This window comes from Chiloscyllium plagiosum, chromosome 5 (genome assembly GCF_004010195.1).
Source record: "Chiloscyllium plagiosum isolate BGI_BamShark_2017 chromosome 5, ASM401019v2, whole genome shotgun sequence".
NCBI lineage: Eukaryota > Metazoa > Chordata > Chondrichthyes > Orectolobiformes > Hemiscylliidae > Chiloscyllium > Chiloscyllium plagiosum.
The window spans coordinates 87,941,932-87,956,137 of NC_057714.1; the positions used below are offsets into that span (position 1 = coordinate 87,941,932).

Genomic DNA, 14,206 nt, shown 5'->3' on the forward strand with positions numbered 1-14,206 from the left:
CAGTTGCATCCCTCAAAATAACGTAAACAAAGTGTGAAGAGATAAGTATCTGTATTGCTGTATAATTTGCTAAAAAGAATACTTCTACTTTACCTGTCTGACAGGGGCAGATGATGCGCAGCTCCCAGCATTCCTTCCTTTCTGTCTCCATTACTTTTATTTGGCAGAAGTGAATCATTGGAATGCTCATTGCTGATTAAGACCTTATGAATTTCTTTTAGATGAAAAAGATAGACTCCAATATGTCCAAAGAGCTTTGCACAAAACTCACAGCACATGAGCTTCTTACGGTGTACTTCACTATGACACCTTTTCATGTGAGTGCTAAGGCTACCTGAATGACTGTAGGCCTTGTGGCAAACACGACAGCAGTAAGGCCTGCTCTTGGAATGAATATTCAAATGATCCTGAAGATGATGTTTAAGCTGAAAGCCTCGATTACAAACATGGCATTTATATTCTTGTTCATCCAAGATCAATTGGTCAGGTACGTTTCTGTAATAGCCAGATGTACTGGCAACTTGCACCAAGTTAGCTGTTTTGCTGATTGTTGCATCATTTAGTGCAGTCTCTGGTTTTAAACTAGCAAGATTCTGGATTGAAAACATCCTTCCAGATAACGCTAATGGAGCTACAGCCTGTGTAACTGCGACAGGCTTGGGCATAATGTTACAAAACTTCTTCAGCACTTCTGCTGTTTTGTCTGAGTTTACATTTGTTATGGTATTCATGTTCACTTTGAAACTTCCAGAGTCTTGAGGAGAAAAATTGGCTTTTATCTTTTCTTCATCTTCCTGCATTCTGCTCAAGAGATTACAGGTCTTAAATCTTTTCACTTTGGAAATGGGTACATTATCTGTCATCTTCCTTTTACTTACTAATCTGTGTTTCAGTACATTGCTGTTTGGCTTCTTTAGTTGATCTACAATCCTTTTTTTTGATATACATGCATCATTACTGCTGGTTGGTATAAATGGTAATGGACTATCTGGTTTATTAGCACTGTCTCTGTGAAAATCAGAAGCCATGCAGATATTCTTAGACATTTCAGCAGCTTTCGACTGATTATTAACTGACATTGCAGCAGGGATCCCTGCCTTGAATTGGGTAGATAACGTAACAGAAGTAGTTTGATTTTGTTTGGGATTGTGAAAAATGGTGTTTTTCATTCGTGAGTATGGTAAAATAGGAACTTTGCCTTTTGGTGCCGGAGTAGGTGCAATAAACTGAACTGAATTTCCAAACTGCATTAGTGGCACTGAACCAACCGGTCCAGTACATTTAGTGACAAGTGAGGATTGTCGGTCAGTTTGGACAACAGGCCACGTTGAAACGCTGCATGTTACTGACAGTGAATCCAGACTGGGCTGAGAAAAGAATTTTGCTTCTCCAGGCTGTGGCATGGGTCTGTCCATTTCAGTTGTTTCGTTGTTTTTCAATACATCACACTTGGATGGGGAAGAATGTTGAAGCATTATATTTGTATCCTGGGAAAGTGTTGCAGGAACTGTGATGTCAGCAGATACACACCCTGCTTTGTCCACATCAAGCAACAATCCAGTTTTAGATGCTACCATATTTGAATGAATGTTTGAATGGCTGGGCACAGTGGATGGTTGAACCTGTATTGATGTTGCTCCTGGCATACATGATTGACACTGAAGATTACTTGGTTTCACGACTGCCAGTTTTGAGAACATTCCCTGCTTCACAGCTGGTTTGGCCCACACGGACTGATAGCGTGGAATTGGTAACTTCAATTTTTCAGTGGCAGCAACAGGAGGTGCAGTCTGCCCAAATGCTACGACTGATGTTCTACCGATGGCTTGAGAAACCGGTGCCTGGCTAGTACAACAGCCTGTGACTGATTTTGTGACCTTTGAAGATACTTGTGGAGTAGCTGCAGCAACCTGTGGTAGGGCTACAAGTGAGTAAGTTCCCTCTTTGCCAGCAATAGGCATCAATGCATAGCTCCGAGCTGGCATGATTATGGGCTTTGCATTCTTTGTTGGATATGTGTTTGTCTGAATATCTGATGTAATAGTGGATCCACAAGAAATGCCACTCATGGTGGAATGAGGTACCATTGAAGAAGCAGATACTGCTATTTGTGATGGAATAACTTTTGGAGCAATGGTCCTGAAATGGCCTTTGGTTGACAAACTTTTCTTCTGGTAAGTCATAGTGGATGAAGGTCCTTGTGTATCTGTTGAAAAATAAACACAATAAGTAACTCAGTATAATTGTGATTATGTTTTCAGGGTGAATGCTGTTTTGTTCTGTTATTTTCTGAATTCTTGCAGCACTAAAATTTGAAAAGAAAGTGACCCCATATACAGAGCTGCACACAGTCAGTGTGGAGTAACCACAGCAACATGACAAGAACAATTGCCAAACTAAAGAATATACATAATTTCTGGAAATCCAGGGTTGCTGGTTTCTTCCTGCACAAAAACTCTTTGTGGTGCAAAGGTTATGCATTACGTTTTGAAAAGAAAATATATATGTATATTTACAAAGAGATTTACTACATTCTAGCAGATTCAGTGACTAAGTGAGCAAACGTAGCAATGATTCTGCAGACAGTGATCCTATATATAACCAAATTGGTCTCACTTGCAGGATAGAATGTTGACAAAGAAATTGGGAGAACTTCTCCTTGCATTGTGCAATAGGGTCTTTACAGTTTACCTGAACTAGTAGAATAGGTCCAAGTTTAAAGTTCTAACAAAAAAGCAACACCTCCAATAATACCACAAAATCACTCTGATTGGGAGAATAACAGACATTGCCAATTGAACCAAACTGACAATTCTTAGATAAATTACAACTTTTTTAATGCCCTTCATAAAAAATGACCAGCTGTTCCAAGTGGTAGTAGCCACACAAGCCTAGATCAATATTTTGAATTTAGCATTTCTTAATGAATAGCAGGGTGCTCAACCTATTAATGGCTCACCCATCAAATTATTATTATACAAGGAAATGAAGCGATTGAAAAATACATTTTCAGTGCACAAGAGGAGTTAGCTATTAGAAATAAAGAGAGCTGCACTAGGTCATATATAGTCAAATGTTATGAAAATGTCGAGGATGAGGCAGAAATGAACACACTGGGAAACAGAATGGGAAAATGACTGAAAACAGCAATTCACATTGTTGATCAGAGGATATTTTCAACCTCCCAGCAACAATTACAACATTTAAAAGGCATCTGGATGGGTATGTGAATAGGAAGGGTTGAGAGGGATAAGGGCCAAATGCTGGCAAATGGGACTAGATTTACTGAGGATATCTGGTCGGCATGGACGAGTTGGACCGAAGGGTCTGTTCCTATGCTGTATATCTCTATGACCTTATGTCACCAATAGAGTCATAGAGATGTACAGCATAGGAACAGACCCTTCAGTCCAACCAGTCCATGCCGACCAGATATCCCAACACAATCTAGTCCCGCTGCCAGCACCTGGCCCATATCCCTCCAAACCCTTCCTATTCATATATCCATCCAAATGCCTCTTAAATGTTGCAATCATACTAGCCTCCACCACTTCCTCTTACAGCTCATTCCATACATGTACCACCCTCTGCGTGAAAAAGTTGCCCCTTAGGTCTCTTTTATATCTTTCCCCTCTCATCCTAAACCTATGCCCTCTAGTTCTGGACTCCCCCACCCCAGGGAAAAGACTTTGTCTATTTATCCTATTCATGCCCCTCATAATTTTGTAAACCTCTATAAGGTCACCCCTCAGCCTTCGACACTCCAGGGAAAACAGCCCCAGACTGTTCAGCCTCTCCTCATAGCTCAAATCCTCCAACCCTGGCAACATCCTTATAAATCTTTTCTGATTCGGAGATGCCAGTGTTGGACTGGGGTGTACAAAGTTAAAAATCACACAACACCAGGTTATAATCCAACAGGTTTAATTGGAAGCACACTAGCTTTCGGAGCGACAATCACCTGATGAAGGAGCGTCGCTCCGAAAGCTAGTGTGCTTCCAATTAAGCCTGTTGGACTATAACCTGGTGTTGTGTGATTTTTAAATCTTTTCTGAACCCTTTCAAGTTTCACAACATCCTTCCGATAGGAAGGAGACCAGAATTGCACACAATATTCCAACAATGGCCTAAGCAATGTCCTGTTACAGCCTCAACATGACCTCCCAACTCCTGTAGTCAATACTCTGACCAATAAAGGAAAGCATACCAAACGCCTACTTCACTATCCTATCTACCTGTGACTCCATTTTCAAGGAGCTATGAACCTGCACTCCAAGGTCTCTTTGTTCAGCAACACTCCCTAGGACCTTACCATTAAGTGTATAAGTCCTGCTAAGATTTGCTTTCCTAAAATGCAGCTCCTCGCATTTATCTGAATTAAACTCCATCTGCCACTTCTCGGTCCATTGGCCCAGCTGATCAAGATCCTGCTGTAATCTGAGGTAACCTTCTTCACTGTCCACTACACCTCCAATTTTGGTACACCTCCAATTTTGGTGTCATCTGCAAACTTACTAACTGTTCCTCTTATGCTCGCATCCAACTAATTTATGTAAATGACAAAAAGTAGTGGACCCAGCACCAATCCTTGAGGCACTCCACTGGTCACAGGCCTCCAGTCTGAAAAACAACCCTTCACCACCACCCTCTGTCTTCTACCTTTGAGCCAGATCTCTATCCAAATGGCGAGTTCTTCCTGTATTCCATGAGATCTAACCTTGCTGATCAGTGTTCCATGGGGAACCTTGTCGAACACCTCACTGAAGTCCACATATATCACATCTACTGCTCTGCCCTCATCAATCCTCTTTGTTATTTCTTCAAAAAACTCCATCAAGTTTGTGAGACATGATTTCCCACACACACAGCCATGTTGACTATCCCTAATCGGTCCATGCCTTTCGAAATACATGTACATCCTGTCCCTCAGGATTCCCTCCAATAACTTGCCCACCACCGACGTCAGGCTCACTGGTTTATAGTTCCCTGGCTTGTCCTTACCACCCTTCTTAAATAGTGGCACCATGTTAGCCAACCTCCAGTCTTCCGGCACCTCACCTGTGATTATTGATGGTACAAATATCTTAGCAAGAGACCCAGCAATCACTTCTCTAGCTTCCCACAGAGTTCTTGTTCTTTTAACTTAGTCAAAAATCTCTTACAATAATACAACATGGCTTCATGCGTGGGAAATCATGTCTCACTAACTTGATTGTCACCTCTTCAAAAAAGCTCAAAGAAGATTGATGGAGGTACAGCATTAGATGTTGTCTGTATGGACTTGACCAAGGCATTTGATAGGGTTTCAAGTGGTAGACTGGTTAGTAAGGTTAGATCACACGGAATACAGGGGGAGTTAGTGAATTGGATACAAAATTGGCTTAAACGTAGGACACAGAGGATGGTGGTAGAGGGTTGCTTTTTTTTGTACTGGAAGCCTGTGACCAACGGTTTGTCACAAGGATCTGTACTGGGTCCACTGTTTTTCGTCATTTATATAAATGATGTGAATATAGGAGGAATGGCTAATAAGTATGCAGATGACACCAAAAGTAGTCGCGCACTGGACAGTGAAGGTGGTTATCTCAGAGTCAATGGGACCTCGATTAGACAAGCCAATGGGCTGAATGGCATATTGAATTTAATTTAGTTAATTGTCAGGTGTTCCATTTTGGTAAGGCAAACGAGGGTAGGACTTACACAATTAATGATAGGGCCCTACGGAGTGCTGTTGAAAAAAAAGAGATCTAGCGGTGCAGGTGTATAGTTATTTGAAAGTGGAGTTGTAGGTATACAGGGTGGTAAAGGCGGCATTCAGCGTGCTTGCCTTCATTAGTCAGTGCACTCAGTGTAGGAGTTGGGACATGATGTTGTGGCTGTGCAGGATATTGGTGTGGCCACTTTTAGAAAATAGTACTGCATTCAATTCTGGTCTTCCTATTATAGGAAATACGTTGTTAAACATGAAAGATTTCAGAAAAGATTTACAAGCATGTTGCCAGGATTGGAGAGTTTGAGCTATTGGGAAAGGCTGAATAGGCTGGGGATTTTTTTCTCTGGGGTGCCAGAGGCTGAGGGGTGACCTTATAGAGGTTTATAAAATCATGAAGGGCATGTATAGGGTGAAGAGTCAAGGTCTTTTTCCAGGGTCGGGGAGTCCAAAACAAGAAGACATAGGTTTAAGGTAAGAGGGGAAAGATTTAAAAGTGTCCAGAGAGCCAATGGTTTCAGAGGATCGTGTGTGTATGGAATGAGCTGCCAGAGGCAGGTAAAATTACAACATTTAAAAGGCACCTGGACGGGTAGATGAATAGGAATGATCTACAGGGATATAGGCCAAATTCTGGCAAATGGGACTAAATCAGTTTAGGATATCTGGTCGACATGGACAAGTTGGACTGAAGGGTCAATTTCAGTGCTTTATTAATCTCTGACTCTGTAATAAAGCATGCTCCAAATGGTAACTTGTGGATAACCTGTTACATTTGAATTGTTGGCAATAATGTAAATGGCAAGTTTCAGCAGAAAACTGCAAAGTAGCTTACATTCTCATCTCCAATATTGTAAGGGAGAAATCGGAGTTTATTTGTGGGGGGGGGGGGGGGGAGAAAGAAAAATAGGACAAAATAAATCGGATGAATGAAAACTCAAAACAGTTAATCCCGTGATTTCCCATTCTTTTTCTCATTCAGACCCCATTTCAAAGTTTAGATATTGGTGCAGCTTCAGAGTGATAGCAGGGGAGGGGTGTATGTACAGTTGTTGCGTGCACATCAATGGTTCTGCTCACAACCATTGAAAAGACTCTATTGGACATTATGCTACTAGTCCCAGGACTGTCCAATCACAGGCTTATTTGACAGTCACCACTCTGAGGTGCCTCAGCATTCATAACGACAATTGATTGTCACTCAGTGCCAATGGGGATATAGGAATCTCTGGTTAGCATCCACAGAGGAGACAGTACCTTCAATGTATACTAGTGCAGAAGTATCCAGTTCTAGCATATAAGCTGCATTGAGACTGTGTTCAAGTTTAAGCTGATACATTAAGTACTGCCTACCTGATCATTTCTGCACATAGCTGAAACAAGATTAGCAATTTTACTGAAAAACAGCGCTGAAAAACTCACCAAAGGCACTAAATCTAATACTTACACTGGTTCTCTGAAGGGGTTTAATCCCATTTTCGTATCTGCTTTTCATAAACATTTAAAATGTCTTATCAAATTTTAACCCATTTCCCTTCTAAGAATTTTTGTTTAAAAAAAAATCTACTCCTATTTCTGGAAGGCCCATAAAAATATTACATTCTAATCTTCTGCATTATTGTTTGAGTAATGGTTTTAAACTTACGTCTGCCACTGTCTCAGCAAGTTATGCAAATACATTTCTAAATATCAAACAGAAACATTGATGATCCTCATGGGACTGAGAGAGCTGGTATGCAGCTCCTACTCCTCTTTTCCAGCTGATTTGCCTTAAGAATCTACTGGCCTACTGAACAGTTTACTTTACCTCCGGAGTAACATTAAACAGTCTGTTACCTTTGCTACCTCTCATCTCCTTGAAATCTCCAAAATATACCATAACTAGTCTAGGAGCTCTAGAACATGAATCCTTTAAATGTTTTTGCAAAGTATTTTACTTAACATTTACGTATTCGTAACCGAAGCGAACTTAAAACTGCCTGTAATTTAAGACTGATATTTCAAATCTATATTCATTTGCCCAAAAGACTTAGATAATCTTGAAAATTTCACTACCTTCCAGTTTGAAAGTTTTGCTTCCTTATTTGATTAAAAATAGTTGCATTTTTACTCTCCACTTGTTTTTGTTATGACATGGCAGTAAACCCTTCTACTAATTAAACCAAACTCACAGAAAGCTCACCTTGCCTTGTTAAAGAATGAGTGACAGAGAACTGCCCAAATTCCACTATTTAACAAAAATATCAATTTCATTCTTTAACGCTGAAAGTGAATATTAAACAACAATTTACAACTCTAAGCCTCCTTTCTCTTAAAGATTTGTTATCTACCTCCCGCTCTACAACAATATACTGATACAATAAAGCCACTATTAAATTTGCAGCAACTTAATTTTCAAAACCAGATAACGGTTGTCATCTTCAGTGTCTTCCTCCATTTGTAGATCTTCCTGGGTTGTCTTCGGTCTTCTGCTGCAAAAATGTTTCATATGAGAAAGGTACCTTTGACATAGAGTGTGGTGAATAGCAGTCTTTCAATGGCAGCTGGTGCTCTTTTTGGCCAACTGTCCAAAATGCCTGTTTTTTTGACATCCCAAATACCAGATCGTCTCATTGGTTCAGTGTTATCAAACAGTAAAATTCAAACTCGATTGGGTTTTAGTATCTTGGGGCATAATTTAAATTGATTGGTTAAATTTAAATGGCGGTCAAAACAACTGGGGTATCTATTTTACAGCCAAATGTTATGTATTTTCAATTTTACAGCACACTCTGTGACTGCTAGTCAGTCACATGCCAGGTGCTTGCCAACTTTCACACTCTCTTAAAGGTACAGTACACACCTTCAACTTCATCACATTTTTGAATTCCTAACTCTGCCTCTGAGGGTATTACCTGTTTGTTTCTCTTTGCAATCCCTCACACAGTGAGATAGATTTCCTTTCTACATCTCAAAATTCATTAATTTAAAATAGTTTAAATACTTTGACTGTGTGAGCTATGCTTTTGCTGTTAAGTATTTTATATAATTTTAAACGAAATCCAAGAGCTACAAAACAATGGGTGTTACAATCAAAGTTACTTGACATGAAAATTAATGGTTGTGTAAAGGCTTATTGCAACTCTCATCGATTCTTTATTTTCTCAAATAAATTTAACACATTTTTTGCTGAACTATAGCATAATTTTATACTGCGCAACACTTCTCCAAGTGCTAATTCAGATTCTACAGCTGTTTACCTTTGTCCTTATGTACACTGTTAGGCCCATCTGTCATTGCAGCATGCTTCTCTTGTGTATGTTGACCAAATGTAGTTGGCAATACTTGCTGTTTCTCATTTTGATTTAAATGAAATAACTGTAGTCCTGTAACAGTAAGTAATCAGTCACAAACCAATCTCTAAGGGTAGAAAGCAATCAAACTAAGTACTGATGCTGCCAATATCCCTTGTAAAACTTTACTGGATTCCAAACCAGTAATTGAAAATATTCAAGCCATGATTTTAGTGACTGGAAAAAAACATTTTTATTTAAACAAGGGACTTCTGGATGTTTACGATATCATTATTCTGTGATTTCATCCATTTATAATTAGACCTACTGATTTACAAATGATTGAATAAATCAAATTATGCTATACATGAGCTTTTAGTGATATTACTGTGATCCCATCCATTTTCCATTAAATTTACTAATTAGTAGCCTTGGAAATGATCCAATTATCACCTCAAATATATCCCACACGGTACACAGAATGCTTCAGCCATGAGTGGCACAGTTTTGGAATGGGAGACGCAGAGGGCCTGGAAATGTTGTGGAAACAAGTTTAATTGAAGCATTTAAAGGGCATTAGATAGTCTGAAAAGAATTGGAGTGTCACGGCAAACACAATGGGCCAAATGATCTCATTCTGCACTATAACACTTATGGGATTCTGTACACTTCCAAAATAATTATTTTTAATTTTCTGTGAAACAATTAGAATAGAATCATCCATTTTATTTTCAAGGTAAGTAATGTCAGTGTTGGGAAAAGGGAGGATATCTATTTTAGGTACACAGGTCATAAAAAGCACTTCCAAGTAAGGTAAAGCATTTTTAGAAGCAAAGTTAGTTCCCTCTAGTCTGTCCAAATGACGCACTTCAGCCCAAATCTCAGAAAAGCAATTGTTCCAATTTTTGACATCCTGCGTCACCTACAAGAGAAATTATCAAATTAGTATATGGTATTGCCGAATTAGAATACGTTTTGTGTTATAAGAATTAGAAACTTCCAGAGTGAAAAGAAACCAGCAGAGAAGGTAGTGTAATTACATCACCCAGTTTTCTACTCTTATTCTGTAATGGATGCATTGTTTCCAATACTCCTTTCTAATCCCAGGCTTCTGCAATTCCTGAACAGATAGCATAGGTGGAGAACAGTAACTTGGGGACAATTGGATTTTAGAGAATGTACATTAATATATCCTATCCCCTTCCCTGCATCCAATGCTTTATTTTACAAATACTACAACTGTGAGATACATAAAATTATGCTTGAGTTTTGTACCTTTTGGTTCATAAGATGACTATATTTTGAAATGGTAACTTTAAATGTAAGGTGAGGGAAATGGGTCTTGTAACTTGTGCTGGAGCCTGCTGAACAATAAAGCCGGGAAGTTTAATTGTTGGAGTTCTGAGGAAGTTTTAGACTGTTATGTTGGGAGGGAAATATAAGGTAGTTACAATGACTGTATGGACTAATGACAGGAATGATGAAGCCACAATTAGTAGTGACAAATCTCCCGAAGTAATCAAAAGGTGTTATCAATATTAACCTACAAACAGTTGTTCTGTAAATTATTGCTTTATTTGCAAGGTAAAAAGGGATTCAGATTTTTGGATGATTGGGATTTCTTCTGGGGCAGAAAAGACCTGTTCAAAATGGATGGGTTTACGCTGGACTGGAAGAGGACCAATATCCTGGTGGGGAGAATTGCTAGTGCTATTCAGGAGCTGGGGGAGGTGTCCTTAGCAGTAATGACAATAGAGGATGGTTCTCAATTTAAAAAGAGCAAGCTCATTACAAAAGACAGGCAAGAACAAGTCAGAGAACGAGGTAACTCTGATGAATTACAATGCATTTATTTTGATGCAAGAGGTCTTACAGGCAAGGGCACGTGTGGGAACACGGGACTGGGACATCATAGCAAGTACAGAAACATGACTGAGGGAAGGACAGGACTGGCATATCCATGGTCAGGATTTAGGTTGAATAGAAGGGATAGAAAGGGAGGCAAGAGAGAAGGGGAAAGGCATTTTAAATTAGGGAAAACATTATTGCTGTACCAAGAGAGGGTATTTCTCAGGGATCTTCCAGTGAAATTATATGGAATTCAGGAATAAGATGATGAAGATCACCTTAATAGGATTATATTATAGCCCCCCCACCCCCCCCAATTATCAGAGGGAAACTGAGGAATAAGTATGTACGAGATCTCAGAATTATGCAAGAATTATAGGGTTGTAATAGTAGGGGATTTTAACTTTCCAAACATAGACTGGGACCGTCATAGTGTTAGGGGCTTAGATGGTGAAGAACTTGTTAGGGGTGTTCAAAAAAATTTTCTTTATAAGTATGTAGATATACCCACTAGAGAAAGAGCAAAACTTGACCTTCTCTTGGGAAATAAGGCAGGGCAACTAGGGAGAGAATAAGGCCCCTGAAAGATCAACAAGGTCATCTATGTGTTGAGCCACAGGAGATGAGAGAGATATTGACTGAATGTTTCGCATCACCTTTACTTTATAGAAAGAAATGGGGGCTAGGGAACTCTGAGAAATAAATATTGATGACTTAAAAACAGTACACGCTACAGATGAGGAAATGCCAAAAAAAATATAAAGATGAATAAATCTCCAGGACCTGATCAAGTGTATCCCAGATGGTTGTGGGAAGTTAGGGAAGAAATTGCGTGGCCCCTAGCAGGGATATTTGTTTCATCTACAGCCATGGATGAGGTGCCAGAGGACTGGAGGGTGTCTAATGTAGTGCCTTTATTTAAGAAAGGCAGTAAGAAAACGCCTGGATTTATAGAACTGTGAGTTTGATATCAGTGGTGGGTAATTTGTTGGAAGGGATTCTGAGAGATATATCCACACGCATTTGGAGGCGCAAGGACTGATTAAGGACAGTCAACATAGCTTTTTGCATGGTAAATTATGTCCCACAAGTTTGAGTGAGTTTTTTTGAGGATGGAACCAAAAAGATTGATAAAGGCAGAGCAGTAGATGTTGCTTACATGAACTTAGGAAAGCCTTTGACAAGGTGCCGCATGGTAGACTAATTAGTAAAATTAGATCACATGGAATTCAGGGAGAACTGCCAACTGAATACAAAATTGGCTTGATGATAGGAAACAGAGCGTGGTGGAGGAGGCGAAAGTGAGGACTGCAGATGCTGGAGATTAGAGTCGAAAGTGTGGTACTGGAAAAGCACAGCAGGTCAGGCAGCATCCGAGGAGCAAGAGAATTGACATTTCGGGCAAGAGCCCTTAATCAGATGGTGGAGGAGGGTTGCTTTTCAGACTGGAGGCCTGTGACCAGCAGTGTTCCACAGGGATAGGTACTAGGTCCACGTTTGTTTGCCATTTTATATCCACGATTTGGATGAGAATGTAAGAGGCATGGTTAGTAAGTTTGCCGATGACACCAAAATTGGTGATATAGTGGACAGTGAAGAAAGTTATCTGAGATTATACAGGGGTCTTGATCAATGGGACCAATGGGCTGAGGAGTGGCAGATGGAATTTAATAGATCATAGAATTTCTACAGTGTGGAAACAGGCCATTTGGCCCAACAAGTTCACACCGACCCGCCGAAGAGTATCCCACCTTATTACTCTACATTTCATCTGACTAACGCACCTAGCCTACACATCCCTGACAATATGGACAATTTAGCATGGCCAATCCACCTAACCTGCACATCTTTGGACTGTGGGATTAAAGCTGAACACCCGGAGGAAACCCATGTAGATACAGGGAGAATGTACTAACTCCACACAGACAGTCGTCCGAGGCTGGAATTGAGCACAGGTCCCTGGTGCTGTGAGGCAGCAGTGCTAACCACTGAGCCACCATGCTGCCCAATAATTTCAATAAATGTGAGGTATTGCATTTTCATAAAACAAGCAAGGGTGGGACTGATATCGTTAATGGTCGGGCCCTGGGTAGAGTTGTTGAACAGGGAATCAGGTACATAGTTCTTTGAAAGCTGTGGGTGGTTGAAAAGGTGTTTGCATGCTTGCTTTCATTGCTCAGACCATTACAAGACATTGGTGAGGCCAGTTTTGATGATGCTCTTTTGACTAGATAGTCTATAGCAAATTGAAAAGGAAAGAGCAATAAATAGAACCAACCAGGTCACATTTTAAGTAGAGAAAATGCTGAACCTACAATTCACTTGGAGAGATGATTCTGGAATTAGAGATGGCCTAACTGGGAAAGTAAAAAAGTTAAACAATTCTTTGGAACTTGGGAGCACCTGAGAACTGTCAGTAATAAAAATTGTTATACCTTGGAGAGTGCAGTGTGTAATAAAGGCACATTTTCTTTCTACAGTTTAAAGTACAAGTTGTCTACAAAAGAAAACAGCGCTTAGTCAATAGCATTTTTATTTGTTTAGTGTTAGGATGTAAAAACAAATTGATATGTTACTCTTTTGGACATGAACTGGAAATTTGAATTTCTCTTCCTGTATTATCAGCCCCTGTGGAGATCGCAACACAATAAAGACTTAATGTGTGATATTGCAGCATGGAAATTACCTAATTGCTCATGCATCAATTCTGTGCACTACCAACTTACTGGAAAGAAGCTGGAAGGAATCTCTCAAACTAAACTGGGGTTGAAAATCACTAGTCTACTTAATATTCTACATTTAAAAATAATGCTGTATAAACACCAGAAGCTCAAAGGCTCTGAAAAACAAATAAATCAACTTAAAAGGCTGGGTGAACTTGGGCAAGATAAGATAAAGTTCAAATGAAGTTTAAATAAAAGCAAGAGCAGTTGGACTGGAAATGTGATCTCTTTTTCTCTTGCCACAAATGTTACCAGACCTGCTGAGTTTCTCAAGCACTACCTGTTTTTATTCAAGATCCTGTGTTTAGATGGATCCATTAAGAATTAGGATTATACTCCTCACTCTCCACCCCAACCATGAGTGAACTTATCAATGTGATGCACAGAGTCCTGAAAATGAAACCACTGCAGAGAAAGTGATCATTACACAACTGATCTCCTCTTTCCACACCACTTTAACGGGGCAACATCTCATACTCATAGCTTGACACTTGTCAGTTTTGATTAAGAAATTGGAAATCAATAGATCAAAATAATGGATTGATAAAAATTCTTCTTGATTGCGACATGAATGTAGAATGTAACCCTGATTAACTGAAATCAATTCTTAAATACATAATTAAGGCATTGACAATACAAATTTAACATTCACA

The 14,206-nt window shown here is 39.6% G+C and overlaps 1 protein-coding gene across 11 annotated transcripts in view; it reads right to left on the reverse strand.

Annotated features, from left to right (window-relative positions):
• Window positions 1-14,206, reverse strand: part of LOC122550075 (zinc finger protein 438-like) — a 244,880-nt gene that overhangs the window by 41,101 nt on the left and 189,573 nt on the right. For 10 of the 11 annotated variants that reach the window (XM_043690585.1, XM_043690584.1, XM_043690587.1 and 7 more), the window contains 2 exons: window positions 8,950-9,075; window positions 94-2,206 (listed from right to left, as the gene is read on the reverse strand). In XM_043690585.1, coding sequence (XP_043546520.1) covers window positions 94-2,206; window positions 8,950-9,075 — 2,239 coding nt within the window. Of the gene's footprint in view, window positions 1-93; window positions 2,207-8,101; window positions 8,182-8,949; window positions 9,076-14,206 lie in introns of those variants that run through there. The other variant, XM_043690593.1, reaches the window with a different exon arrangement.